Source organism: Petromyzon marinus, chromosome 19, assembly GCF_048934315.1.
Source record: "Petromyzon marinus isolate PM22_M1 ecotype Great Lakes invasive population chromosome 19, UKy_Petmar_22M1.pri1.0, whole genome shotgun sequence".
NCBI lineage: Eukaryota > Metazoa > Chordata > Hyperoartia > Petromyzontiformes > Petromyzontidae > Petromyzon > Petromyzon marinus.
In genome coordinates this window covers 6,190,677-6,218,207 of record NC_133685.1, presented here as the reverse complement: position 1 = coordinate 6,218,207, position 27,531 = coordinate 6,190,677, and the positions used below count along the sequence as shown (strand labels likewise).

The 27,531-nt window shown below is 47.1% G+C and overlaps 1 protein-coding gene across 1 annotated transcript; it reads right to left on the bottom strand.

Moving 5' to 3' along the window:
• Positions 1 to 26,845, bottom strand: LOC103091778 (uncharacterized). Its single transcript, XM_032957210.2, has 3 exons — positions 26,218 to 26,845; positions 14,733 to 14,917; positions 1 to 1,689 (listed from the first exon to the last, which is right to left on the bottom strand). The coding sequence occupies exons 1-3, from the start codon at positions 26,744 to 26,746 to the stop codon at positions 1,204 to 1,206; spliced, it is 1,200 nt and encodes a 399-aa protein (XP_032813101.2). The 5' UTR covers positions 26,747 to 26,845; the 3' UTR covers positions 1 to 1,203.
• Positions 26,846 to 27,531: the final 686 nt, after the last annotated feature.

Genomic DNA, 27,531 nt, shown 5'->3' with positions numbered 1-27,531 from the left:
TCCAGAGGTTGGTTTTGATTTATTTAACTTGGTTAAAAGTGGTGTCTATGAAATCACGGCATTGATTGTAGGCACACAGCAAGCTTTACGAGTGGAAACAAACAGTTACACAACGAAGATAAAGAAATGGCTTATAAATATTTGCATCTTTGATTCTCCCTACCGGCTATGAAAAAAATAACTTCATTCCAAACATGCACCACCAACAACATCAACAGTTCGATACACACTCCCGCACGCCACAGTCGCGTGAGTCATTGTCTACTGCACACTCTCTAGAGCCTTCGAGAACATTAATCAATCAACATAGGTTACACTACGCGATTACACACAACACACACACACACGCAAATGGTGTATACGAGATCGTAGTTTTTATATATATACCCTTGGATATAATCTTATAGTCATTAACCCTTCCCTATAACCGTCGCAAATTTTATGTACAATATATTTAATTACTGGCCTCTGTGTGTATATATATACAGGATAAATTCATTGATAAGGCACTCAAACAACAGCTACCGCCGTGATACTGACGTCACCACAGCAGTTGTGCCAGGCTAGGTGCACTCACGCACATTCACACACACACCAACTTGAATGTATAGGAAGACGATTACTCGTCGCTGACGATTTCGTGTGCTTTTTCTCGTCCGTTTTTTTTGTTTGCTAAGTGGTTACTGTGCACAGTAACCACAACCATGGGTGAAATCGCCAACGAAGTCGCTGTGTTTACGACTTATTATCAGGACCTTTTTTTTTTAATTCGGAAGAGACGTGCATTTTCGGCCCATGCATCGCAAAAAAAAAAACGTGGCCCCAAGATTTTTTTTTTTCACAACGACGGTGATGTCTCCACGTTTCCTCTTCTCGGCGCATCGTCTGCTTTGGCAGTCAGTCAACGTCCACTAGCACGCGCGGTGCCGCAGTGAGACGGAGCGACGAACATCGACTCGCGTCGCACTTGCTGCCGCGGGCGGTGCACGCATTGTTGCTTGCACCGTCGCAGCAATGGATCGTGATTGATGGCGAGAACTTCATCCAGCAGCGGAGCAATCGTGGCTGGTTAAATTGACGATGACGATGATGATGATGCGCTAGTCGTAGTAGTACTGAACAGGGCACTTGAAAGTGCTACCGATGAAAATTAAAAAAAGGCTCGGTATTGATCCATCGCAATCGACGTTGATCAGCGCCGCATCAATAAATGACCGCGGCGCTGACAGCAGCTCCACCGCACAGGGGCTGCATGGCCGCGGCGACGGCAGTCGAGGACGGAGGAGCAAAGGTCGAGTTGTGGGGCGGCCGGTACCACGGCTGGTACGTCGACGAAGAGGACGACGACGACGATGACGACGACGACGACGACAACGACGACGACGTGGAAGATGCCGTGGGAGTCGACGACGGCGCCACGTGGACTTGCATCAGCGGCGCGTCGTGGTGCGCCCGCGTCGGCGACGGGGTGCGCAGGCCGAGCGCCGTCGACGGGGTCTGGAGACCCCCCGTGGGGAGGCCCTGCGGCGCGGGGGCTCCGTGGGGGATCGCGTCGGACCAGGGGGCCGGCGAGGGAGGGGAGTCGCAGGTCATGGAATCGCTGGCCCCGGGGCTGTGCTCCGAGCCGAGTTCGCCGCTCTTGACGAGGCGCTTGAACTTGGAGCGCCGGTTTTGGAACCAGATCTTGACCTGCGAGATTGGGGGGGGGGGGGGGGCGGGGGTGGCGGGGGATGTCAGAGCGACGATGATGAGACACGCGCGGAGATGCTCGTTGATGGTATGCGCACTCTGGGTACGTCGTCGTGATAGTCATCATCATCGTCGTCGTCGTCGTCGTGATCATCATCATCATCATATTGGCCATGGTTATCAGTGTGACACTCGACGTTATCATCATGTCGATGGTCTTTCCCCCACACCTCCGATGAGCACGGTTGGCTATGTACGGTGCGAAAGAAGTTCGACACACACACACGTCATCTGCTGGATTCATCATCGTGAGTTCTCTCATCATCATCATAATCATAGTCATCACTCCAGTCATCGTAACGATCGCCATGATCATCTTCATCACCATCCTCATTATGATCATCGTCATCGTTGTGATCCAGCGCTTTGGAGTTAGGAGTTGGTGGATCACGTGGAGATTTATGGAACTCCCAAACCCACCCAGCCACCGAGCCGAGGTGCGAGGTGGCCTTGAGTTTCGAGTCGAGCAAGCGGGCTCGTGAACCCGTCTGTGCCAACTTGTGATTGGTATCTCCTCGTATGCGACATCAGGTTTCTCCACCTCGCTCTGAGTTCTCCACACACCCAAGCGAACTAAACTAAACACATTTTTATTTATTATTTTTGCCAGGTAAGGCTCACTGAGCTATACAGTATAGATCTTGTTTGGAAGCGTCCTGGTCAAAAATATTAATAGCTCAACGAAGTGGCTGATCATAAGCGCCTTATTGAAACAAAAATAACATTTGTCAAACATCGCATCTCATGGAGCTTATTGCAAAAGTGGCTTGAGAATAAACTGAATGAGGCACGGCTGGCTAAACGGAGGCCATTCTTGTCATCGTTATCGTAATGCGACATTACCATAACACAGGTAGAGACTCGCAATATCCAATGCGTGTTTGTGTACATTATATGCACCTTATGCAGGGCTACCATAGTACCCCGGCTCTCGCATAATGTCCGTGATGCAGTCATTTTTAGTCTGTTGATGGTCGGCGATTCGGCAATCGACCATCTCGACGAGCTGTACACTATGAGCTGTACTCACGATGCACCACTGTGGTGCGTACGAGCGTTCAGGGTTTCGGCACAATCGTCCTCGCTGCATTTCGACATCGCGGAGTAGCACCACCGATTTCGGATTGATTGGTAACCCCAGTCGCGGAGTGAAGTACACCCCTGGGAAAAAAATGTGTCCTAGAAATTAAATATTTAATTGCCTCGGCCATTCTGTGTTATTTGAAACCCCGGGGTACCGCCATAAGGATCATCATATATATAAAAAAGAGCTGTAAACCATTGATACGATTTAAAACGTTACAACACAACCCATTTTATTTACAGCTAGAAGTATTTAAAACGTAGCAAACTACAATATATAAGATAGCACGGACGTATGTGTGTGTGTTTATGAGTACGCGTGTATATTGTACTAATTGGGCCTTTATACGTGCTATTCGCTAAGAGCATTTGCCCCAACAGTCTGTTGAGGCTATACGGGGTATCTTAGTCTTTGTGTGTGTGTGAGCGTGTCTGTGCATGTGAGCGCACCCGTGCACCTAGCCTGGCACAATCGCTGTGATGACGTCACCGACCCTTGTATATGATTTGTGTGTTGTGAGCATGTGAGTTGTGTATACGCGTGTTTGTGTATGTTTGTGCCTGTGTGTGTATATGTGTATGTATATATGTTTGCGTGCGTGTTTGTATATGTGCGTATTTGTGTGTGTGTGTATTTGCGTCAGCTTATTCATGTGCGTATATATATATCCCATCACTATGAACCAATTCAATCATGAATTTACTACATTTAAAAGTATATATCACCATCCATACATGAGCAGTGATCTCGCGCATCCGCTGTGTAAGGGGCACGTTCATTAGCATGTACAAAATCCCATTGATATAAACCTACATTGGAATACAACAACAAAAACTATAATTCAATGAACACACCAGTACATTATATTGAGAGTCAACATAATTTAACCTGCAATATTTAGAGACCAGATTGCAGCTGTACCACTACGTTGTGCTGTAGGATATAGCCCACCCCCCACCTACAATGTATTTTCGGGTTGCAACGCCCGCTGTTCGATACGATGTCTGACGCTTCGCTCCACGTGCCAGCGTGAAGAGCTATATTGTAGCTGTGCTTTACGCGTGCGCTGAACAAGGATCCGTTGCGCATTAAGCGACGGTGGTAGCTATTTCTCTGTTAGTGCGTGAACTCTGTCTACGTGTGTGTGTGTAAGTGGGGGAGCGGTGGTGCAGCGGTTAGCGCGCTGCGTGACGAAACCCGCCCCCACGAGTTCGAGTCCCACTCACGGACAACGTCAGTGGCGATTATTCTGAACCGGTCCTGGAACTCCCAGAGGTCGGCTCATTCTCAAATTAGTACCTGGTACGCTGTGTGGGAAGACAAAGGCGGCCGGGTGTGGTGCTGATCAGCCCCCCCCCCCCCAACCGTATTTTCTGTGCCGGCCTTCATAGGTGTAACTCGCTAATAGCACTTGCCCCAACAGTCTGCTAAGGCTAAACGGGGGATCTTTGTCTTTATTATTATTCTCATAGGACACATATAACAGAGTGTGCCGTGGTTAGCGCAACTGCAGCATGCTCACGGCTGCATGAGTTCCATTCCCGGCTACCATCAGTGGCGAGCTGCGACTGAACTGGTCGTGAGGTGTCTGAACTCCCTCCTCCTCCCCCTGCCCAAACCTCACGAAATCCGCTTTGACCAGCGCGGTGAAGTATGGTCAAACAACCCCCCATGGCCCGAGGTCGCGTGAGGAGGCCTTCATCCAACAGCGGATTTGTTAAAAGGTCATGTAAATTATTATGGTTATTTGTATGGAATATAAAACATGTTATAGTAGTGCAGCCATTTATGTTGTACTTATGTCTATACACACACACACAGCAGGCCTATATACATATATATTTATGTGAGGTAATACTTAACTATTTACGCACGTGTGTAATTACCGTACGTTTTATAAAGGTTCCAGTAACGTTTCAGCTCTTTGTCAATCCACTGCGAGCTGAAGGCCCTCCTCACGCCGCACTGATGTTAGCCGTAATGCGCTAACCGCTGCGCCACCGCTCCCATTCGTATGTTGCGTGTAAACATACGTGTGGAATGTAGCGTAAGCACTGCCCTCGGTGTCTTTATATACAATATGTATACTCACAACCGATAGCAAAACGTTGCATTCTGAAAGTAGCGCGTGTAAATATATTTGCGTGTCGACGTCGGGCCGATGTTTGGTGGTGGCTATAATCATTCGTAGCGTGACGTTCCTAAGCTCTGGGGCTATGTTCCGCGTATCATTTGGTAATTATACTAACAGCAGCCTATCTATCTGCAGCAATCAATCAAACCTGGCCCAAAACCCATACTTTATACACCTTTTGAGGCTGACAGCTTTGACGTGTATTGCCCAACGCGTGCGTAAAGTCAACGGCGATGACTCGTGATGCACGTTTTAGTGAAGAGAGCGAGAGAGCGAGAGAGCGAGACAGAGAGAGAGCGCTCTGGCAATTTACCACAAATTGTAGTCGAGTGGTAGTCTAATAGTCACAGGGAGTCGGCAGCTCTTGAAGGACCGCTCCGTGACCGTCGTCTGTTAAAGACCACCGTCTCGCATTCACATTGCAGTTGCGACTCTAGAAATATCAACGAATGTCTTTTCAATTTTTTACCGAATTCAAACAACAAAAAATGGCTGTTCTTGTTATTTCGGGTTTCGACCCCTGGTCTATACCGACAACAACAACACATTTTGAAAACCACGATTTCATATTTAGGCTGTAGCTAACATCAGTGGCAAGTGTTTAATCTTGAGCCTGTGCTAGGCCTCCTCTAGGTCTACTCAACCTTAAATGTGTTCTTGGTGTGCGGTGGGTCAACGCAGCACACTGGGGAAGACAAAGGCGACAAACCAAACCCCATACGCGCGCAGTTCGGCCCTAAATAGGTGCTCGCTAACGGTACTTGCCCCAACAGTTTATAAGGCTACACGGGGGGGATCTTCAGCTTTGTGTGTGTTTGTAATGGTCCGTTCTATGCGATCTCAGATCATAAAGACGACGCTTATATATGTACAGTGGTGGCGCTACGGTGGCTAGGAGATGTTAACTACCTCGCCTGGTATACAGGAGGTCGTGGGTTCGATCCTGACCCTGACGCCTGCTGCTGTATATTTGTGAGTTTGCGCGTCTCTCTCTCCCCGTGACCGTGCGGATTTTTCTCCGGGTCCTCCGAGTTTTCCCCTCCACGTTTATAAACACGCGTTTAGAGCATTTGTCTGCTGTAAATTTCCACGTGTTAAGCCCACTTCGTTGAGCCCACTTCGTTGAGCTGTCAGGTCGCTTCTGAGCCTCACCTGGTCAATTTTAAAAGTTTAGTAGTTTTGTTGGCAATATATAGCCGTACTTATACTGCATAGGTGTACTTGAATGGGACTCTCTGTCGAGTACTCGACATTTTTATACCAACAGAGTTATGTCTAGCAACCCATCGAGTACAAACCCATTAATCTGCTGCTGCCCGTGTACCCATTAATCTGCTGCTGCCCGTGTCCCCGCGTGCACACGCCACTGGTACACATTCAGCCAGTATATTTTATATATATACACAAGAGCACAACTTTCACTCATCTATCAAGATCCTTCGTATTTTGCATTCGTTGACACGTGTATCCGTCCGTCTCTTCGTCCATCGGTGGGATGGCATGTTAAATGCGATATACGGTACGCCCTTGACTTTAAAACTACACGCTTTATTAAACCACTTTTTTGAACACCCTTTTTAAATGGGTCCGTAGTCCCTGCGGGGAGAGTGGGACAATGGGGGCGGCCTTCATCCAGCAGTGGATTGACAAAAGGATTGTAAAGTATCACAATTAAAATCATCGTGCGTTAGCAAATACACATCAGCAGCCATGGTCAATCCACTGCTGGATGAAGACTTATCCCCAAGTCTCCTCCACCTCTCACCAGCTGTTCGTTGGGAATTGCGTGTGCGTGTATATTATATATAATAAGATACAGTATATATTATGTATAATACGATATAGTATATATTATGTAATACGATACAATATATAATAAGATACAGTATATATTATATATAATACGATACAGTATATATTATATAATAAGATACAGTATATATAATAAGATACAATATATTATATAATAACATACAATATATACGCATGAACGTATTCCACAAGGCAATATAATTGATTCGATTATAAAAAAAAAATCCGTCTTCCATAAAAAAACACATCAAAAGGGCATCGTTCGTGTTCCGAATGGAAACGCACTAATTAATATCGGACCCTAATGAACTAGGTTCCTGAAAGCGCGATGTTTGATGTATACATTAATTTTCAAACAACAGTAAAATATCACTCGACAGCCGAGTGGTTATTTTTTTTTGGAACGCATTTGCTCGCGGGTCCACGCGCGCAAATGAAACGGCCGACATTTGATCGACTTGGCGAATTGTTCCGTGTGTAATTAATTGCTGGTCTAATCGCTGTGTTAATTAGTGTCCGATTTTTATTCGGGTGTCGCGCGCTTCCGCGAGAAAAGGAATAAAAAAAATCGGGCGCAAAGGAAACATTGGCCAACATCGCGAGCAGTGGGATCTATAGATTCGTGTGTGCGTGTGTGTATGTGCCCTATCTGGGGAGCGGTAGTGTAGCGGTTAAGTGCGCTGCGCTGCGAACCCGGCGACTCTGGTTCGATTCCTTGCTCACGGCCAACGCCAGTGATCATTATCTGCACCGGTGCTGGGCCTCCCCTAGGTAAACTCCGCCTCAAATAAGTACCTGGTGCGGTGTGTAAAAACATCGCCACTATGGAGACAAAGGAAGCCGCGGGCGTGGTGCTGGCCACCCACCGCCTCGCGTGCCGTGCCGACCTTCAAAGGTGCTCCTCGCTAACACCACTTGCCGCAACAGTCTGCTAAGGCTATACGGGGGATCTCTGCCTGTTTGTGCCCTACATGGGGAGCGGTAGTGTAGTGGTTACCGTGTTGCGCTACGAACCCGGTGACCCGAGTTCGATTCCCGTTCATGGTGAACACCCAGTGACGATAATTATCTTCGCTCATGTCGACTCAGCCGTAAATGAGTACCTGGGTTGGGTGCGGTGTATAATACATCGGCACTGGGGAGACCAAGGCGGCCCGGACGTGTGTGGTGCTGGCCACGCACCTCCTCGCGCGCCGTACGGGTCTTCATTGGTTTTCGCCAACAGCACTTGCCCCAACAGTCTGTTAAGGCTATACGAGGGATCTCTGTCTTTGTGTGTCCTGTCTGTGTACGGTACACTGTACGTGTGACGGTATCATAAAAAAAACACATTTTCTTCATAACAATAATTCACGATCATAGAAGGGAGAGATGGTAGCAGATGGACCAGAATAATAACGGGGTGATAGCTCAGGAATGGATCGCATCAGAGGGAGACGGAGCAATGAAATCAATTCGTACCGGGTGAATTGTTACATCCCAGGCTCGCAAATAACCCCATTTGTAAAACGAAATAAATAATTACAAACCTTATACAGCCGCTGATTGACAAAGGGCTCTCCTACTTTATTATGTATCACTATTATATATCTTCTTTGGTTCTTTCGGTAAAGTCACGTAGAATGAGAATAAAATAATAAAATAAACCAATAAAATTCTCACGACGTTTCGGCCACAACACAAGTAGCCTTCTTCAGGTGAAGGAACAAAACTGTCGGGACGACTGTCGGGACGACAGTTTTGTTCCTTCACCTGAAGAAGGCTACTGTGTTGTGGCCGAAACGTCGTGAGAATTTTATTGTTTTATTATTTTATTCTCATTCTACGTGACTTTACCGAAAGAACCAACGAAGATGAATCCTTGCAGTCACGAAAGCTTTAAATCACTATTATATAATTGAGTCGACCTCCCTAAATAACTTACATTAAATATGAACAATAGCATAACCTGTATTTCTAGAAACTACGTCGTAGTAACCATTAAAGCAAAAGGATTTGCATTGACAAATGACTGTAAATGATTACCCATCACCACCACCACCATCATCAGCCACATATGTTCGTTGAACTTCTTTCGCACCCGTAAGTAGCCAACCGTGCTAATCGGAGGTGCGGGGAAAGGACAACAAACTAAACACAAAGAACAGCCATGGTCGATCCACTGCTGGATGAATGCCTCCGTCAGCCGCCGCCACCCTCTCACGGTCCTGCGATGTTAACGATCCACCCAGCGCCTCCATACGGACTGATCTCATTGCTCCATCACGTCGGCAGCTCCGAACTCTCTCGAATGCGGTTCCATTCCTTGGCTGCCACTCCGTTATTATTCTTGACCGTCGTCCATCATCCCGACTAACAAGCGACGTCTCCCGCCCAAGCCAAAACTAGTCTTTCTTTTTTTTTCTTCACGGTTTGAGCGATGCCATTACCCTTAGGAACGTTCCACAATACACGTGGCTCCTCTCCCTGTCTCTCAATGTCATTCATCACCCGTTTTCGAGTTCGTACAGCGGGACACCCCGGCCTGAACTCGGTCCAACTGCCCCGCTATAGTGACAACGCCGATGCGACCGGGTTAAGCTGTAAAGACCTCAGCCCTACCGAGCGTGTACCCGCGCGCGTGTGTGCGTGTGTGCGTGTGTGTGTGATTTTATATTGACGGGAGGGTAGTGTATTCTTGGTTCTTTCGGTAAAGTCACGTAGATTAAAAAAAATGAAAATAATAAAAGCAAAAAACCCACAATAAAAATTAAATAGTAAAAAATAAAATGTAAAGTTAAAATAAATTTAAAATAATAACAGCAGTAGTGGTTAGCGCGCTGCGCTACGAAACCCGGCGACCCCGAGTTCGATTCCCGCTCACGGCCAACACCGGCGACGATTATCTGACGCGGTGCCTGGGCCTCCCCTAGGTCGACTCAGCCTCAGGTGAGTAGCTGGTGCGGTGTGTAAACATCGCCACTCGTGAGACAAAGGCGTTCGGGCGTGATGCTGGCCACTCACCCCCTCGTGTGATGCCCCTTCATAGGTGCTCACTAACAGCACTTGCCCCGACAGTCTGTTAATGCTATACGGGAGATCTTTGTTTTATCATATATTTAAACACATGAATGTGTACTTCAAATTCCAGTACCCTGACCAATATATATTACGAATAGCAATGCGCATTGCATGTAGCTGTTAAATATATAATTTAATTCACAGTACATTCCGGTAGTTTTTGTACAACCAGTTGCGTTTCAACGAAACATTTTTTTGGTTGTTCGTAAATACACTATTTAAGCCACAGGTATGACTGCCGACGAAACTGAAGAGGGCAAAAGCCGGAATACAGTTAGTCCATTTAACCATTATTGCTGATGGTTCACGTTACCCTTAATGTGCAGCGCGAGGCCGAGAGGCTAAGGGACATTGCATATTTACGTTGAGATACGGAGCAAATATATACTTGTCTTTTTTAGAATAAGAATCTTCATTTGTCCTGGCGAAGTCCGATGAGCTGTGAAGCTCTTTTTTCACAGATGTCCAGTAGTTGCGCAGATGCCCAGTTGTATCTAATGTATTACCTTTAGAAAGATACTTAATAGCCTCAACGGGATATCACCTCCTCTCAAATACAATACATCCTTCTCACTGTCACGTTTCTTCCGCTTGATGTATGTACATTTGGAGGCTTTCATCCAACAGTGGATAGACTGTGACTGATAACAGCGATGATGATGATCATCATGATGATGGTCACCATGATACTGATGGATATATGTTATTGGCGTTCAGCGCGTTCCAGCCTACCGTGAGCCTCTGTAATTCTGCAGGATTAGCCGAGCTGACGATCTGAGTCAAGTTGGGAGAGTCTGTGCTCTCTATACAGCTCATTGAATTTAAATGTTCCACCGCGACCAGTCTTAGGGTGTGATCTTTTTTTAATATATATTAATACTGAATACAAATGCCCCTAAGACACGAATGTTCTACCCCGCCGAGAACATCTTGAGATGTTTAAAATAGTAATTTGTGTTGTTGCTTAGTGATGATGGGTTTCTTTTATTTATACATGTACACGAAGATATATATGTAGATGTTATATATTTGTGGTATTTTTTTCATTAATTGGCTTCCGTTCGTGCTACTGGCGTCATGGCACATAGGAAACCCTGGCAGAGGAGTGGGGAAACTGAATGGCCCACAGAAGTGGATATCACTGAGCTACTGCTGCCCCTGAGATTCCCTTTCACGTTGAACTTTGTGGTGGATTAGGGGGTTGAAATTTGTATAAGCTTCTGAAATATGATGGCCCCTTTTTGTTTTAGCAGGCCACGGCCCTGCTGATGAGACTTAGAGAAGGCAAAACCGGTTCGGAGTTTGGTCACTTGAACGTAAGCTGCTGAGGAAAACATTTATCTGGAAGGCTGATTGACCAAAAACAATGATTATTTCAGCTTAAACTTCACACGTCGTAGCACGTCGATGATTCAACTACTTGCCAAATTCGGACGAAGACGCCAGCACAAAAAATGGCATGCTTTTGTGAATGACGTCAGCACAACGTTGACGTCATAGGACTGTATCACGTGTTTTAATACACGCGTGAGTATTGACCAGGACGGCTACTGGAAATCAAACCGTGAACCTGCGCAATAATACGAGGCAAAACGCGCTGCCGCTAGGCCACACGACCACGCTGTGTGTAGTCTGGTACATTTCGAGTCACAGGCCTTACACAGTTTAACACGAAGGCTTTCGCGACCGATATCATCCATAACAGAGGTATTTTGGGTTAGATCACGATCAAAAAAACCTCTATTATGGAGGCCTTACACAATTCAATTAGAGAGGGCAGACCGAGCGGATGATTATATATAAATGTATGGTGCACTGTCATAGAATTAGTGACGTGGTGGATTGCGCACCGCGCTACGATGCAGGCCACGTGAGTTCAATTCCCGGTCACGACTAACTTGAGTGGGGAGTGATATCAGAACCGGCATTGGGTCCAACCTTCTCCGGCAAAGTCCCGCATTGACCAAGGTGGTGAAATGTGGTTAAAACAAGAGCGCATCATGACCGACACGGCGTGGGGAGGCCTTCATCCAGCAGTGGATTGACACATTGCTGTACATCATCATCATCGTGTATTTGCAAATACGATATCATCATCAGCCATGGTGAGGTTTTTTTGCCCCCCCCCCCCGGCACGGTTGGCTACGTAACGGTGAGAAGGACGTTCAACATATGTGTACATTAACTGCTGGATGAAGATCTCTCTCCCAACCTCCCGCGATCCTGGCAATGCATCCATAATATACGTTTTTGGGTTAGATCGCGTAAATATATAAATGTGTCGTTAAAACCACGCCACCACCAGACACAGCCAACTAGTAAGGGTTGTCACGTAAACAGAACGTGGCCAATTCGGATGATATTGGTCGCGAAAGCCTACGTGTTAAACTGGCAGTGCAATACTCCACTGAGCACTTGCACAAGGACTGATTCCGCAACTCCATCTCGTCGGTGGCAAAGCAACCACTCCGAATGAATGCACGCACATGTCGACGATATTCACGCTGACATTACTGTTGGGGAAACATTGTTGTCGGTGTTGTTGAAATGGGCAATAACGCCGTCGCTCATGTTGACATTGCAAATCGATGTTGGTGACGTGATGTTGATATGTTTGACGATTGTTGTTCACGTGAATGTTGTCATTTCATTGTTTTGCTCGTGTAATTGGATGGAAAGTCAGCAGGCAAAGTGTCATTGGGATAAACGAATATAGCTTGCACATACGAGGGCAGCGCACGAATGGAAGTTGGTAGACCTTGCGGTGTTGTGGATATGTATATAGTGTCAGACTGATACTGTTTATTAGCATCAAGGGGGAGGGGTGGGGTATCATTACTTGGCTCTTAGCCCCTTAGCGAGTGGGGCTGTTACCGTGCGTGGTCGGTGCCACGGGAAGTATCGCGGCTTCCACATTTGGTGGCTCGGTTAAGTGTCCGTTAATGCACTCATCATACTACGTGAGAAAAAAAGTTTTCCTGGCTGGCTGGGTTCCTGGCCGGCTGGCTGGAGGGAGGAATGGGCGGATGGTCACGTCCATAGGACGTTCGGGCTTCTAGTTATAATATAAACATATTTGATCACTCACACCTAACCACCGTTAATGCGCTCATCATACGATATGAGAGAAAACGTTTTGCTGGCTGGCTGGGTTCCTGGCTGGCTGGATGGGCGGACGGATGGTCACTTCCATAGGACGTTCGGGCTTCCAGTTTGATCACCACCACTGCACTTTGACCACCGACACTCCCCCCCGCCCCCTCCACCATGTCCAACATCACCACTACCACCACTGCCAGCACCGACATCATTTACTAACACCAATCAAAATATGTAGGTGACGAGAAAACTCAGTATCAACATCATCATTACTACAGAATCACAACGTACGTATAAACACGACGCACAGAGAGACGTGTACACATTGAAACTCGGCTTCTGTGCATTGTGTGAAAAACCATCAACGGTTCACGAAGAACTGCATTGTGGTCCTCTTAGTTTGGAACTGTTTATGTTTTTTTGCATAATGCACTAAGGCTGAGTACTTTTTAAACACGTGTCCGCGTGTTGTTTGATAATTACTAGCACCACGACGATCACCATCACCACCGCTGTCACAACCGCTACCACCAAGACTACCGCAGCTGCTACAACTAACAACACCACCCCCCCACCCCCCCCCCCCCTATTCAGCGCCATTGTCAGCACAAACATCACCACCACTACCGCAACAATCACCAGCAGCGTCACTACCACGACAATCACAAGCATCGCCACTACTGCCAGCACCATCGCAAATATCACAATCACCACCACTACCACGAGCACCACCACCATCAAAACCACAGAAAATACGCCACTACCACCACCATCATCATCACAACACTACTACAACTATCACTGCTACCACAATCGTAGAAAACAACGACACCACCAAAAACAACAGTCACTCCAACGCAGCACTACCACCACCTCAACCACCACCGCCAACAGCATCACCACCTCACCACTTCCTGACACCACCCCAAACCCACGTTGTACCTTCTTCTCCTCTCACCACTCCCCCACTCACCACAAAGACAAAGATCCCCCGTATAATCTGAACAGGCTGTTGGGGCAAGTGCTGTTAGCGAATAGCACATTTGAAGACCGAAATGGCACACGAGGGGGTGGTTGGCAGCACCACGCCCGGTCGCCTTTGTCTCCCCAATGTCGATGTTTACACACCGCACAAGGTACTGATTTGAGGCTTAGTCGACCTAGGGGAGGCCCAGCACCGGTTCAGATCATCGTCACTGGTGTTGTCTGTGATCGGGAATCGAATTTGGGTCGACCGAGTTCGTAGCACAGCACGCTAACCGCTATACTACCGCTCACCCGCACTCACCACCCCACCCACACCACCCCCACTCACCACCCCACCCACACCACCCCCCACTCACCACACCAACCCACACCACTCACACCATCCCCCACTCACCACGTCACCCACACCAGCCCCACTCACCACCCCACCCACACCACCCCCCACTCACCACACCAACCCACACCACCCCCCACTCACCACACCAACCCACACCACCCCCACTCACCACCCCACCCACACCACTCACCACCCCACCCACACCAGCCCCCACTCACCACACCAACCCACCCCACTCACACCATCCCCCACTCACCACCCCACCCACACCACCCCCCACTAACCACACCAATCCACACCACTAACACCATCCCCCACTCACCACACCAACCCACACCACCCCTCCACCCACCCCACTTCCACACCAACTCATCCATCCACTCCCTGCTTAAGCATGCGCCCCGGGGAGGAGAGAGGGCCGGGAGGAGGGTGTTGAAGATGTGGGGGGGGGGGGGGGGGGGGAGGCTTACCTGTGTCTGCGTGAGTCCCAGAGAGGCCGCGAGCTCGGCTCGCTCGGGCAGGGCGAGGTACTGAGTCCTCTCGAAGCGCCTCTGCAGGGCTGCGAGCTGGAAACTCGAGTAGATCGTTCGGGGCTTGCGGACTTTCTTGGGCTTGCCGTTCACGAGGCGCGCCTCCGGCTCAGAGTCGTCCTTATCTGCCCGTCAAGACGCGCGCACGGCGGAGGCAATGCTCAGCAACATGGCCCTTATTCTTGCTTCTTTCGGTTAAGTCACGTTGAAGGGAAACAATAAAATAATAATATATATAAAACAATAAAAAAATACAAACCGCCACTTCTTTCAAATGTTCTTGCCGTTGGTTTTCACACCTGATGATGACTGTTTGTGTTGCAGTCGAAACGTCGTGAGAATTGTATTGTTTTATATATATTATTTTATTGTTTCCCTCCAACGTGACTTTACCGAAAGAACCAAGAATATGAATCGCTGCAGTCACGAAAGCTTTAAATCAAAATTTAACACGGCCCTTGTTGGCGAATTCATGTTTTAGGGGAGGAGGAGGAATGTGCAGCCTGGTTTACGTAAGGGATGCGTTTCTGCAAGGCGCGACGTTCGACGCATATCGAAACGACGTTCAATCAAAGCGGTTTACGGGGTAGGAGCGCTGTGCTGCGCGTGCAAATGCCAACATTCGACACGAAACAAGATGAGTCAGTCAATCAAGAGATACAGCGGCAGGCCGGTTGGCTTCGGGGATGCGTTCCTGACAAGTGCGGCGACGACTGATGAATACCGAAACGACGCAGAGCAAACCAGAGCAATTATTTTCCCAAATCACCAAAAACACGTTAATGTACTAGTAATAGGTTTTTACCCTTTTATCTGGCACAAAAACTGACACCTTTATACAAGGGATCATGTTTGCAATAACCACAACACAAGTAGTCAAAATGCAAACAAAAGAGACAACTCTGATAATAATATGCACTGTCCTTGAGTTTGATTGGTCCACACCCGAGACGGCTTTTCTTAGAGCCTAGTCTCCACTGGTGTTGGACCAGAAGACGCCAAAAGGCGTTGTACCAAAAGGCGTTGTACGCCTTTTGGCGTCTTCTGGTCCAACACCAGTGGAGACTAGGCGCTAAGAAAAGCCGTCTCGGGTGTGGACCAATCAAATTCAAGGACAGTACATATTATTATCAGAGTTGTCTCTTTTTATTTGCATTTTGACTACTTGTGTTGTGGTTATTGAAAACATGATGCCTTGTATAAAGGTGTCAATTTTGTGCCAGATAAAAGGGTAAAAACCCATTACTATATCTTGTTACTGGCAAAGGAGGTCTCACAACGTTGATGCACGTACATTATATATTGTGCTCTACAGGAGGTACATTTCCCGATGTGCGACGCACAACCGAGTTCGCGCATAGCGGTGGCTCTTAACTTTGACTGCAGCCTTGCACCCATTTTGTTTTCAATCGTCAACAAATGTAATAATGTTACGTTTGATGCAACCAAGTAAGTTGTGCTTGCGTGTCCGTGCTCAATTTGTGTTTTCGAATTATTTACATTCTGAAAAGAAAATCTGCCCGTGTCTCGCACCCCCCAAAAGGGCACCTCGCACCCCCCCCCCAGTTAAGAGACCACCGATCTAGAGGTTGGTGGTGGTGGTGGGGGAGACGAAGGCTGAGGAGGCGATGGATACACGAGGCAAGGACGGACGGACGATGCTGTCGGCGACGTCAAGTGTTGGTGGGGGGGTGGGGGGGTTGAAGCGACGTAAATGGAGTCGCGGTGTTAATCATAAAGCAGTGACGTATTTGCAAAACGACGTAAAACGGGGGTGGGGGAGACGTAAATGGGGGTATTGATGTAAACGCAAACGATTAACGCATGCCCCCCCCCCCCGCCCCCCTGTGGAGGATACACAAAGGAATAGGCCACGATTTGAGCAATGACCCTACATTTGAAGGAGGGTCATTGCCCGAAACGTCGTCTATTGTATTTTGTATGGCCCTGCTATGAATAAGGTTAATTCCCCGAAACGTTTCACACACATATGTAAACATTATAAGCATACAATAAATGACGTTCTGCGCACTGAAACTGCAATGATTAACGACAATTCCCCGAATCGCCGCAAACACATCGTATATACACAGCACAGAATATATAAATATGACACGTGACATTTCGGGAAATGACCCAGCTATAGAGAAGGGTCATTTTCTGAAACGCCGCCCCTATGTGTAGAGAAACCTTTCCTAAACTCCGCTTGTTCCCGTGGCTGGCTGGCTTCTCTCTACCTTGTTTCTTACCTGAACTTTGTGACAACATATACAGGTACCACGTATACACGCACAACGTATACGCGTGCAATGTATACACGCACAACGTATACGTGTGCAATGTATACACGCACAACGTATACGCATGCAATGTATACACGGACAACGTATACGCATGCAATGTATACACGCACAACGTATACGCGTGCAATGTATACACGCACAACGTATACGCATGCAATGTATACACGCACAACATATACGCATGCAATGTATACAGGTACAACATATACGCATGCAATGTATACACGCACAACATATACGCGTGCAATGTATACACGCACAACGTATACGTGTGCAATGTATACACGCACAACATATATGCGTGCAATGTATACGCGTTGATTGTGTACGCGTGCAATGTATACGCATGCCATGTGTACACGCTCGTTTGTGTACACGCGCAATGTGTTCGTTCGTGTGCAATGAGAGAGGCGAAATAAGGGCTGCCAAGTTGTGCTCAGGATAAATACGTGCGACACGAAGTTCGTTGTCGTACGATAATAAAAATGTGCCGTTTCGGGAAATGGGCCTACTGTGAAAAAGGGCCATTGCCCGAAACGTCGGCTATTCAGGTCGTAATTCGTCGCCTACAGTGCAAGTGCTACTGACGCATGCGTCGAGTGTTTGTCTTGAGAGCTTGTGCAAAACGCAGACTCACAATTCGTTTTGTATGTACAAAGACAAAGAGCCCCCGGATAGCCTTAACAGACTGTTGGGGGCAAGAGCTGTTAGCGAGCAGCACCTATGAAGGCCGGCACGGCGCATTGAGGGGGTGGGTGGCCAGCAACCACGCCCGACCGCCTTTGTCTCCCCAGTGGTCGATGTTTACACACCGCACCGGGTACACATTTGAGGCTGAGTCTACCTAGGGGAGGCCCGGGACCGGTTCAGATAACATAATCGCCACTGGTGTTGGCCGTGAGCGAGATTCGAACACGGGTCGCCGGGTTCGTGGCGCAGCGCGCCTACCGCCACACCACCGCTCCCCACAGTACACACATACACAGTACACACACATACACAGTACACACACATACACAGTACACACACATACACAGTACACACATACACAGTACACACACATACACAGTACATACACAGTACACACATACACAGTACACACACATACACAGTACACACACATACACAGTACACACACATACACAGTACACACACATACACAGTACACACACATACACAGTACACACATACACAGTACACACACATACACAGTACATACACAGTACACACATACACAGTACACACACATACACAGTACACACACATACACAGTACACACACATACACAGTACACACATACACAGTACACACACATACACAGTACATACACAGTACACACACATACACAGTACACACATACACAGTACACACACATACACAGTACACACACATACACAGTACACACACATACACACACAGTACACACACATACACAGTACACACACATACACACACAGTACACACACATACACAGTACACACACATACACACACAGTACACACACATACACAGTACACACACATACACACACATACACACACATACACAGTACACACACATACACAGTACACACACATACACAGTACACACACATACACAGTACACACATACACAGTACACACACATACACAGTACATACACAGTACACACACATACACAGTACACACATACACAGTACACACACATACACAGTACACACATACACAGTACACACACATACACAGTACACACACAGCACACACACATACACAGTACACACACATACACAGTACACACACATACACAGTACATACACAGTACACACACATACACAGTACACACATACACAGTACACACACATACACAGTACACACACATACACAGTACACACACATACACACACAGTACACACACATACACAGTACACACACATACACACACAGTACACACACATACACAGTACACACACATACACAGTACATACACAGTACACACACATACACAGTACACACATACACAGTACACACACATACACAGTACACACACATACACAGTACACACACATAGACACACAGTACACACACATACACAGTACACACACATACACACACAGTACACACACATACACAGTACACACACATACACACACAGTACACACACATACACAGTACACACACATACACACACATACACACACATACACAGTACACACACATACACAGTACACACACATACACAGTACACACACATACACAGTACACACATACACAGTACACACACACATACACAGTACATACACAGTACACACACATACACAGTACACACATACACAGTACACACACATACACAGTACACACATACACAGTACACACACATACACAGTACACACACATACACAGTACACACACAGCACACACACATACACAGTACACACACATACACAGTACACAGTAAACACACACAGTACACACACATACACAGTACACACACATACACAGTACACACATACACAGTACACACACACACATACACGTTACACACACATACACAGTACACACACACAGTACACACACATACACAGTACACACACACATACACACAGTACACACACATACACAGTACACACACATACACAGTACACACACACACATACACAGTACACACACATACACAGTACACACACATACACAGTACACACACACATACACACAGTACACACACATACACAGTACACACACATACACGGTACACACACATACACAGTACACACACACACAGTATACACACATACACAGTACACACACATACACAGTACACACACATACACAGTACACACACACACATACACAGTACACACACACATACACAGTACACACACAGGACACACACGTACACAGTATACACACAGTACACACACATACACAGTACACACACACACATACACACACAGTACACACACATACACAGTACACACACACACACAGTACACACACATACACAGTACACACACATACACAGTACACACACATACACAGTACACACACAGTACACACACACACAGTACACACACAGTACACACACACAGAGTACACACACATACACAGTACACACATACACAGTACACACACACATACACAGTACACACACAGTACACACACGTACACAGTATACACACAGTACACACACATACACAGTACGCACGCGGTATGGTGATGTAAAGTGGCATGCACGCGTGCTGTCAACACATCAACCCTTGCACGTGTGGTCGCTACTCTCAAGCAACGAAAACTGGAGAGAATGCGAAAATGAGGCATGGAGAGAAGACGCAAACTCGTTTGGAATAGATATTCTTCGGTTCTTTCGGTAAAGTCACGTAGATAAAAAATAAAAACTGACGACGCTTCGATCGCTTGTGTTGCGATCGAAACATCGTGAGTTGTTTTTTTGTTGTATCTCCGTGACTTTCTTTTGGAATAGCATTGCGAGAACGACAACAACAACAACAAATCGAGAAGCGCATTTGAAAGCGCACTCCGGTTAAAGGCGTCAATCACACTGTGCACTTGGAGCAGAACGCGCCAAGGATACGCACTATGTTGAACCTCCTTCACACCGTACGTAGCCAACCGTGTTAATGTACGCACGTATGTTGGACTTCTTTCGCACCGTACGTAGCCAACCGTACTATTGAATGTGCGTAACGCATGTTGCACTTTCTTCGCACCGTACGTAGCCAAGCGCGCTACCGCGTGCACGCATCGTGAATTTCTTTCGCACCGTACGTAGCCAACCGTGTTATTGTACGCACGCATCGTGAATTTCTTTCGCACCGTACGTAGCCAACCGCGCTAATCGTAGGTGCGGGGGCGAGAGGGCTCCCCCTTGGTCAAGAGTGGGACGACTTGGCGTGAAACGTCGAATCAACCTCCGTGGAGTAAAAGTTACGAGTCTTAGTTTATTGATGTTATTGTAGTATGTGCATTAACGAGTTCAGCTGTCCACCACCCTTTTTAGAACATCGTCAGAACCCCTATCAATCGGTCACGTCCGTCTCCGTGCCCGCAGCCCGTAAAACCACGTTACTAATCCCGTAGAGCCGAGTTCCATTCACCCGATCACCACCACCACCAACCACCCCCCACCCACCTAGGTTGACTCAGCATTAAACGAGCAGCTGGCAAAATGGTGCGTTGCAAACGTCAGCAGTCTCATTGGCACAGCCGAGCTCTTGAGACGATGGCACCCGGGAAGTGCGTGCAGGTGCTAGGCCACACCACAACACCACCACCCCCGTCGTAGGCCACGACGGCCTGCCTTAATAGGTGCTCGCTAACAGCACTCGCGCCAACAATCTGCACGGCTATGCAAAGGGATCTTTTTTTTTTAGATGTGCACATGTGCCGCTTATGAACGCGTATAATGTACGTGTGTGTGTTGTGTGTGTGTGTTGTGTGTGTGCAATACCATTTAGCAGCAAGGACAACTGGGTACATTTGTATGCACCGATGACTGTGATCATAAGGTGCACATTTTATCCGTGATTTAAAGCAAAAGTTGGGGGTGCGTATTACTATCCGGATAATTTTTAATGGATATAATCAGGCTAATACGGTGGAGCATTAATGTTTTTTTTAAATCAGCGTTGGTGCGTCCAACGTGTTGTAAAATATGTAAAATTAATTATACTATACGTATATTGATTCGGGAATTGGCCTAAACGTGCCAATGCAGGACTCTCCTCAAAGTGAGTCTTGAGACTCGGCAGTCCTTAGATAAACATTTCGGGAATGTGATATCTTAAACCAAGCGTTTCGCTATGATTTTACGAAATTTTGCTATATTCTAAAACAGAACATGTTGCTATATTCTAAAGCAGAATATGTATATTACGCGTTAACGATATGTAACGTAACGTCATATGTAAACGTACGTTTATTTTATGGGTCTACGTACCTATATAGTAATGCGGAATGTTGTTTATGTGCAGTTAATTACGTTAACATAATTCCTCTAAGTACTTAAGCCAATGTGAAATTGACTTTAACTACATATTTGTGGTTTGGAAACGCAGTTAAGTGAATAAATTAAACGTCAAAATATTCGATAATGTAGTTGACTTCTCTGATAAAAAAATAATAATTAAATGTAATTGCAACAACGTAGCTTATGATAAATTACATCATGCTCAGCCCTCCTTTTGGGGAACGGTGGCGCAGTGGTTAGCGCACTATGCTATGCTGCCTCGAGTTCGATCCCAGGTCATGGCTGAAATTGGTGGCAGTGGTGAAGTATGGTCAAACAAACAACCCCGGCCCACACTTGCATGGGGAAACCTTCATCCGGCAGCGGATTGACTAAATGCTCTAAATTGTTGTTCGTTTAACATCACTATATTGGATAATTATAGCAACTTCCAGAATAAGATTAAATATGAAAGTATTTATACGTAACATGAAAGTACGACACCATGTCAGATTGAAAGGAAAATGACTAGGCAATCCAGTTGGACGACCCTCCTGAAAATGTATTCTCGAGGTTATATGAACACGCTGTTATTATTATTCGAAATATATATATTTGTTTTAAAAAATACTGGATACATTAAAGTAGCAGCAGTTGTCGACTTGAAGATTCGTCTGTGTAGCGAGGTTGTATCACGTGGCTTCATCGCCACTCCTCCACGTGTGTCCCCCCCCCACTCTCTCCCAGCACCGTGGAGCGAAACGTCAGACACCGTGTAGAACACCACGCGGTACAGGCCCGAAAACACTTCGGAGAACAGCTCGGAGTTAAATTATTGATGCCCATCGCGTTTTCCAAACAACAAAGCACCCCCCGTGGCTTTAGTGTGCGTGCACGTGTGTCTGTTTACCCCTTAGGGAGCGGTAGGCGCAGCAGTTAGCGCTACGCTGCGCTACGAAACCGGCGACCCGGGTTCGATTCCCGCTCACGGCCAGCACCGGTGACGATTATCTGAACCGGTACTGCGCCTCCCCTGAGTCGACTCGGCCTCAAATGAGTTACGCGGTGCGATGTGTAAACATCGCCACTGGGGAGACAAAGGCGGTCGGGCGTGGTGCTGGTCACCCACCCCCTCGTGTACCGTTCCCGCCTTCATAGATGCTACTCGCTAACAGCACTTGCCCCTACAGTCTATTAAGGCCGCCCGAGTTCGATTCCCTCTCACGGCCAACACCAGTGACGATTATCTGAGCCGGTTATGGGCCTCCCCTAGGTCAACTCAGCCTCAAATGAGTATCTGGTGTGGTGAGGCAAAGGCGGTCGGGCGTGGTGCTGGCCACCCACCCCCTCGTGTGCCGTGCCGGCGTTTATAGGCGCTCGCTACCAGCACTTGCCCCAACAGTTTGTTACGGGCTATATGGGGGATCTTTGTTTTTTGTTTACCCTGTGTAGCGGTTTAGCGCGCTACACTACGAACCCGAATATCCGAGTTCGATTCTCGCTCACGGCCAACATCACTGACGATTATCTGAATACAGTAGTTGATCATAGTCTCCAACGATTATTATCAACAATTGCTATTAAGAAGGGACATTGCCCCAAACGTCGCCACATATATACTTATTGTTAAGACCACAGAGTGTTATTGACGAATGTGTTGAATGGTTCATTGTTGCTGTTGAACATTCATTTGAAAATTTGCGTATATGTTATGAAGACGTCGTATTGGCGAGAAGGGTTTAATAAATGTTTCCTATTAACATGAAAATATATTTCTTATTTTGAACACCGGTGTGCTGAGGCTGTAACTAATTGGCACGTTTTGTTTACGTGATAAACCTTATATTCTTGGTTCTTTCGGTAAAGTCACGTTGAAGGGAAACAATAAAATATATATATATAAAATATATATAACAATATATTTTATTATTTTATTGTTTCCCTTCAACGTGACTTTACCGAAAGAACCAATAATATGAATCACTGCAGTCACGAAAGCTTTAAATCAAAAGTGATAAACCTTACTTTAATTTAAAAAAAACCTTACTCATTGGCAGTGTCGGGTGTTGGTGGGTTAAGGAACTCGTATAACCGGGTTCCTTCATTATATCATTGCTCGCAAAAGCCTACGTGTTACATTATTATTTTTTTAAAAATCACTGAGACTCTCGTTCATTTTTTTTGGCCGATGTTCCATTCCGTGCGATTCTTGGCTTCCACCCGCGCTGAAGTCTCAATCGCCAACGACTTAAAAACATTTTTTGGGGCGAATTCCCAGAACGATGGGAGCGTGTTTTCGATTTGGCGTCCTCTGCCGTCATTCGCATGTGTGAGAGAGGGAGAGAGGGAGAGCAGCTGACCACACACATGATTTGTGTAACAACACTACTTCCAAAAAGTCTTGTCGGTTAAAAAAAAAGCATCTTCTTTGGTTCTTTCGGTAAAGTCACGTAGAATGAGAATAAAATAATAAATTGATAAAATAAAATAACACAATAATATTACCGAAAGAACCAAAGAAGATGAATCATTGCAGTCACGAAAGCTTCAAATCGAAACAAAAAAAAGCAATTAAAATTTCAATGGAGGGAGGACGATGGCTTTTCAGGAGTTTGGTAGAACGATTTACTGCACGCTCTTGCATTTACCGTACCTCCCTCACCCTTATGTTGAACTTCTTTCGCGCCGTACGTAGCCTAATCGGAGGTGCGTGGGGTGGGGGGGACAAGCTAAACGCAAAAAAGCAGTTCTAAAGAAATGAGTTTTCAATCTAGATGACTTAAAAGTGCACAGCTTCCAGTGGTTTCCTAATATGTGCAGGAAGAGCGTTCCAGACGGCCGCAGAAGCGCATCTGAAAGCGCGCGATGCGGTGACCACCGCCGTCTTTGTTCGATGGCTTAGCAGCCAAAAGCCGCCGCTGCTGTTGCGGCTGCGAGGATGGAGATGGGCCCCACTGAGGCAGGCCGGGCCCGGCTACCCTCACACACCCTCGGTGGGTCGGTATCTCTCAGGGGCAGCCTGCCTGGTGGATTAAAGTGAATGATGATAGTCATAATAACAATAGTAATAATGTATGGCTGAGAGCGATGATGGCAATATTGCGTTGTTGTTGATGATGAAGTTAATTGACTCTCTGCACCTCCGATGAGCACGGTTGGCTACGTACGGTGCGAAAGAGGTTCAACTTACAGGACATACAATGTATGCTCCGCAGCCAGTTACAACCACTGTACAATATTTAATAATACTCATAAAAAGTTTAGATATTTATGGCTATACTATGTACCATGGTATAGGAGGGTGATGATGATGGTGGTGGTGAAAGTAAGTTAATTATGATGAGTGTAACTCATGGTGGTTAATGTATGCTCCGCAGCCAGTTACAACCACTCTGCAATATTTAATAATACTCATAAAAAGTTTAGATATTTATGGCTATACTGTATATCATGGTACAGGAGGGTGAAGATGATGGTGGTGGTGAAAGTAAGTTAATTATGATGAGTGTATTAATACCAACCAGTCAATTACAAATACGATAACTTTTAGCAAACGAATAACAACTGAAGCCATGTATAGTTATATTCCAATTTACGAGGCGGTGCTGCTGCTGATGACGACGAATTTAACGTGATGATAAATGAACGAATGCTCACCCAGCCAAACACATCGTCCGACATTGAATACAAAAGTTAATCCATCTGTGATTACAATGGATATCAATGTACGCGCAGCTGATGATGACAATTACGATGAACGTTGTTGATGATCAGAAAATTGTTGGTGATGTTGATGATGATGGCGCTCCTGATCATGTTGTTCATTCTACTACTGCTGATGATGATCACGACGTTGATGTTGCTGATTATGCTGACGCTGATGCTTCTGGCAGTGATCATATTGCCGCTTTCTGCTGATTATGTTGATGATGATCACCACGTTGTTGACATTATTGCCGATTATGTTAATTATTCTGCAACTGTCTATAATGATGTATCATTCGTTTCCCCCCAAAAGTATTTCTTGTTTATCAACAAAACAATTCAGGTTACACAACACAGAGGATATGAAAGGGTGGTTGTTGACACTACCACAAGCGCATTTACGAATCACCGTGCAATGGAAACCGACGATAAATGATGTCGACGACGACGATGATGATGATGATTATGGTAATTACCTCTGTCGAATGCTTTGCCGTCTTGCGCATCTCCGGCAGCCGCGTTATACCCGGGGTAGTCGCCGCGCTCCTTGGCGTCATAGGGCGCATCCAGTGCTTCGGCAGCCGCGTAATACGCACTCAACTGCTGTTGCTGCTGTTGTTGGTGCTGCTGTTGTTGGTGCTGCTGCTGCTGCTGATGATGGTGCGCGTGCTGCTGCTGCTGCTGCTGGTGATGTTGTTGGTGGTGGTGGTGGCTATGGTTTAAGTAGCTCCCTTCGCTGTAGATAGCCGGCTGGCCCTGCGGAGGTGGCGGGCCATAGAAGGCGGCTGGGGATGGCTGGTAAGCGGCGTACGGCGCTGATGCGTAAAATCCAACGCCCGTAGTCGCTGCGCTCTCGGGCTGTAGCTGCTGCTGCTGCTGCCGCTGCTGCTGCAGGTGCTGCTGCTGCTGCTCCTGCTGATGCAGCGGGTGCATGCCATGGAACGAAGAGGAAGAGGCGGCGGCGTGGAAGTTCCGCAACTGCTGCTGGTCGAAGCCGCCCGTCATAGTCCCGCCGAGCTCGGGGAAGAGAGAGAGAGAGAGCTCGCTCGCGTGCGTGTGCGACCAGCGTGTGACGGCGCAGTTGCCGACAGCGTTGTTTGATCAACAGAGTGACGCACGCGTGTAAGGCTGGTGGGGGCGTTGGGTGGTGATGGTGCGGGGGGGGGTGTTAGGGGTGGGGGTCGGGCTTGTGTGTTGAGGAGGAGGAGGGGCGGGGGGAGGTGTGAATTAAGAAATTAAGAAGAAATCACACTTCGCTTACAACAACAACAATTCAACCAATATCAACTCTAAGACTCCGGCGGCTCGCACGCTCCGCTCCGCTGCGCCTGTGATCGTTTGACCGCTTCGTTCCACGGTGCCAGGAGTCCGGGGTGGCCAGCAGCAGTCACCGACTGAATGACTGTGGGGGTCATGTTCCTCCACGGGGGGGGGGGGGGAGGTGGTGGGGGGGGGGGGGTCCCGCTTTGTACGCGGGCCATACAGCAGCCCCAGCGCCGTGCGCAGGGCCAGGCGAGGCGGGAGAGACGACGTCACGCAGCGAGGAGACTTATCTCCATAAAATCTCGGGCTTCTCCCCTGGAAACACAAAACCTCAAGCCCACAGAGTTACCCCCGATAAGTGCCCTTGTAAATAAAAAAAAAAAACGTGAAAAGGTAAAGGCGCAGCCCTGCAGTGTATTGCTCGCGCCACTGCTGGCTGAGATGGCCTCCGCTGCTGTAGACGGAGCCTAGGAGAGCCGTCGGTTAAAGGGTATTTGGCGCGCTCTTTCACGATGGATAGACCGTAT

Excerpts from the sequence above, each read along its gene's own strand:
- LOC103091778 (XM_032957210.2), bottom strand. The coding sequence starts at position 26,746 with ATGACGGGCGGCTTCGACCAGCAGCAGTTGCGGAACTTCCACGCCGCC. Across the intron at positions 14,918-26,217 it reads CGGCAAAGCATTCGACAGAG|ATAAGGACGACTCTGAGCCG; the intron begins GTAATTACCATA and ends CTTGACGGGCAG. Across the intron at positions 1,690-14,732 it reads TGGGACTCACGCAGACACAG|GTCAAGATCTGGTTCCAAAA; the intron begins GTAAGCCTCCCC and ends CCAATCTCGCAG.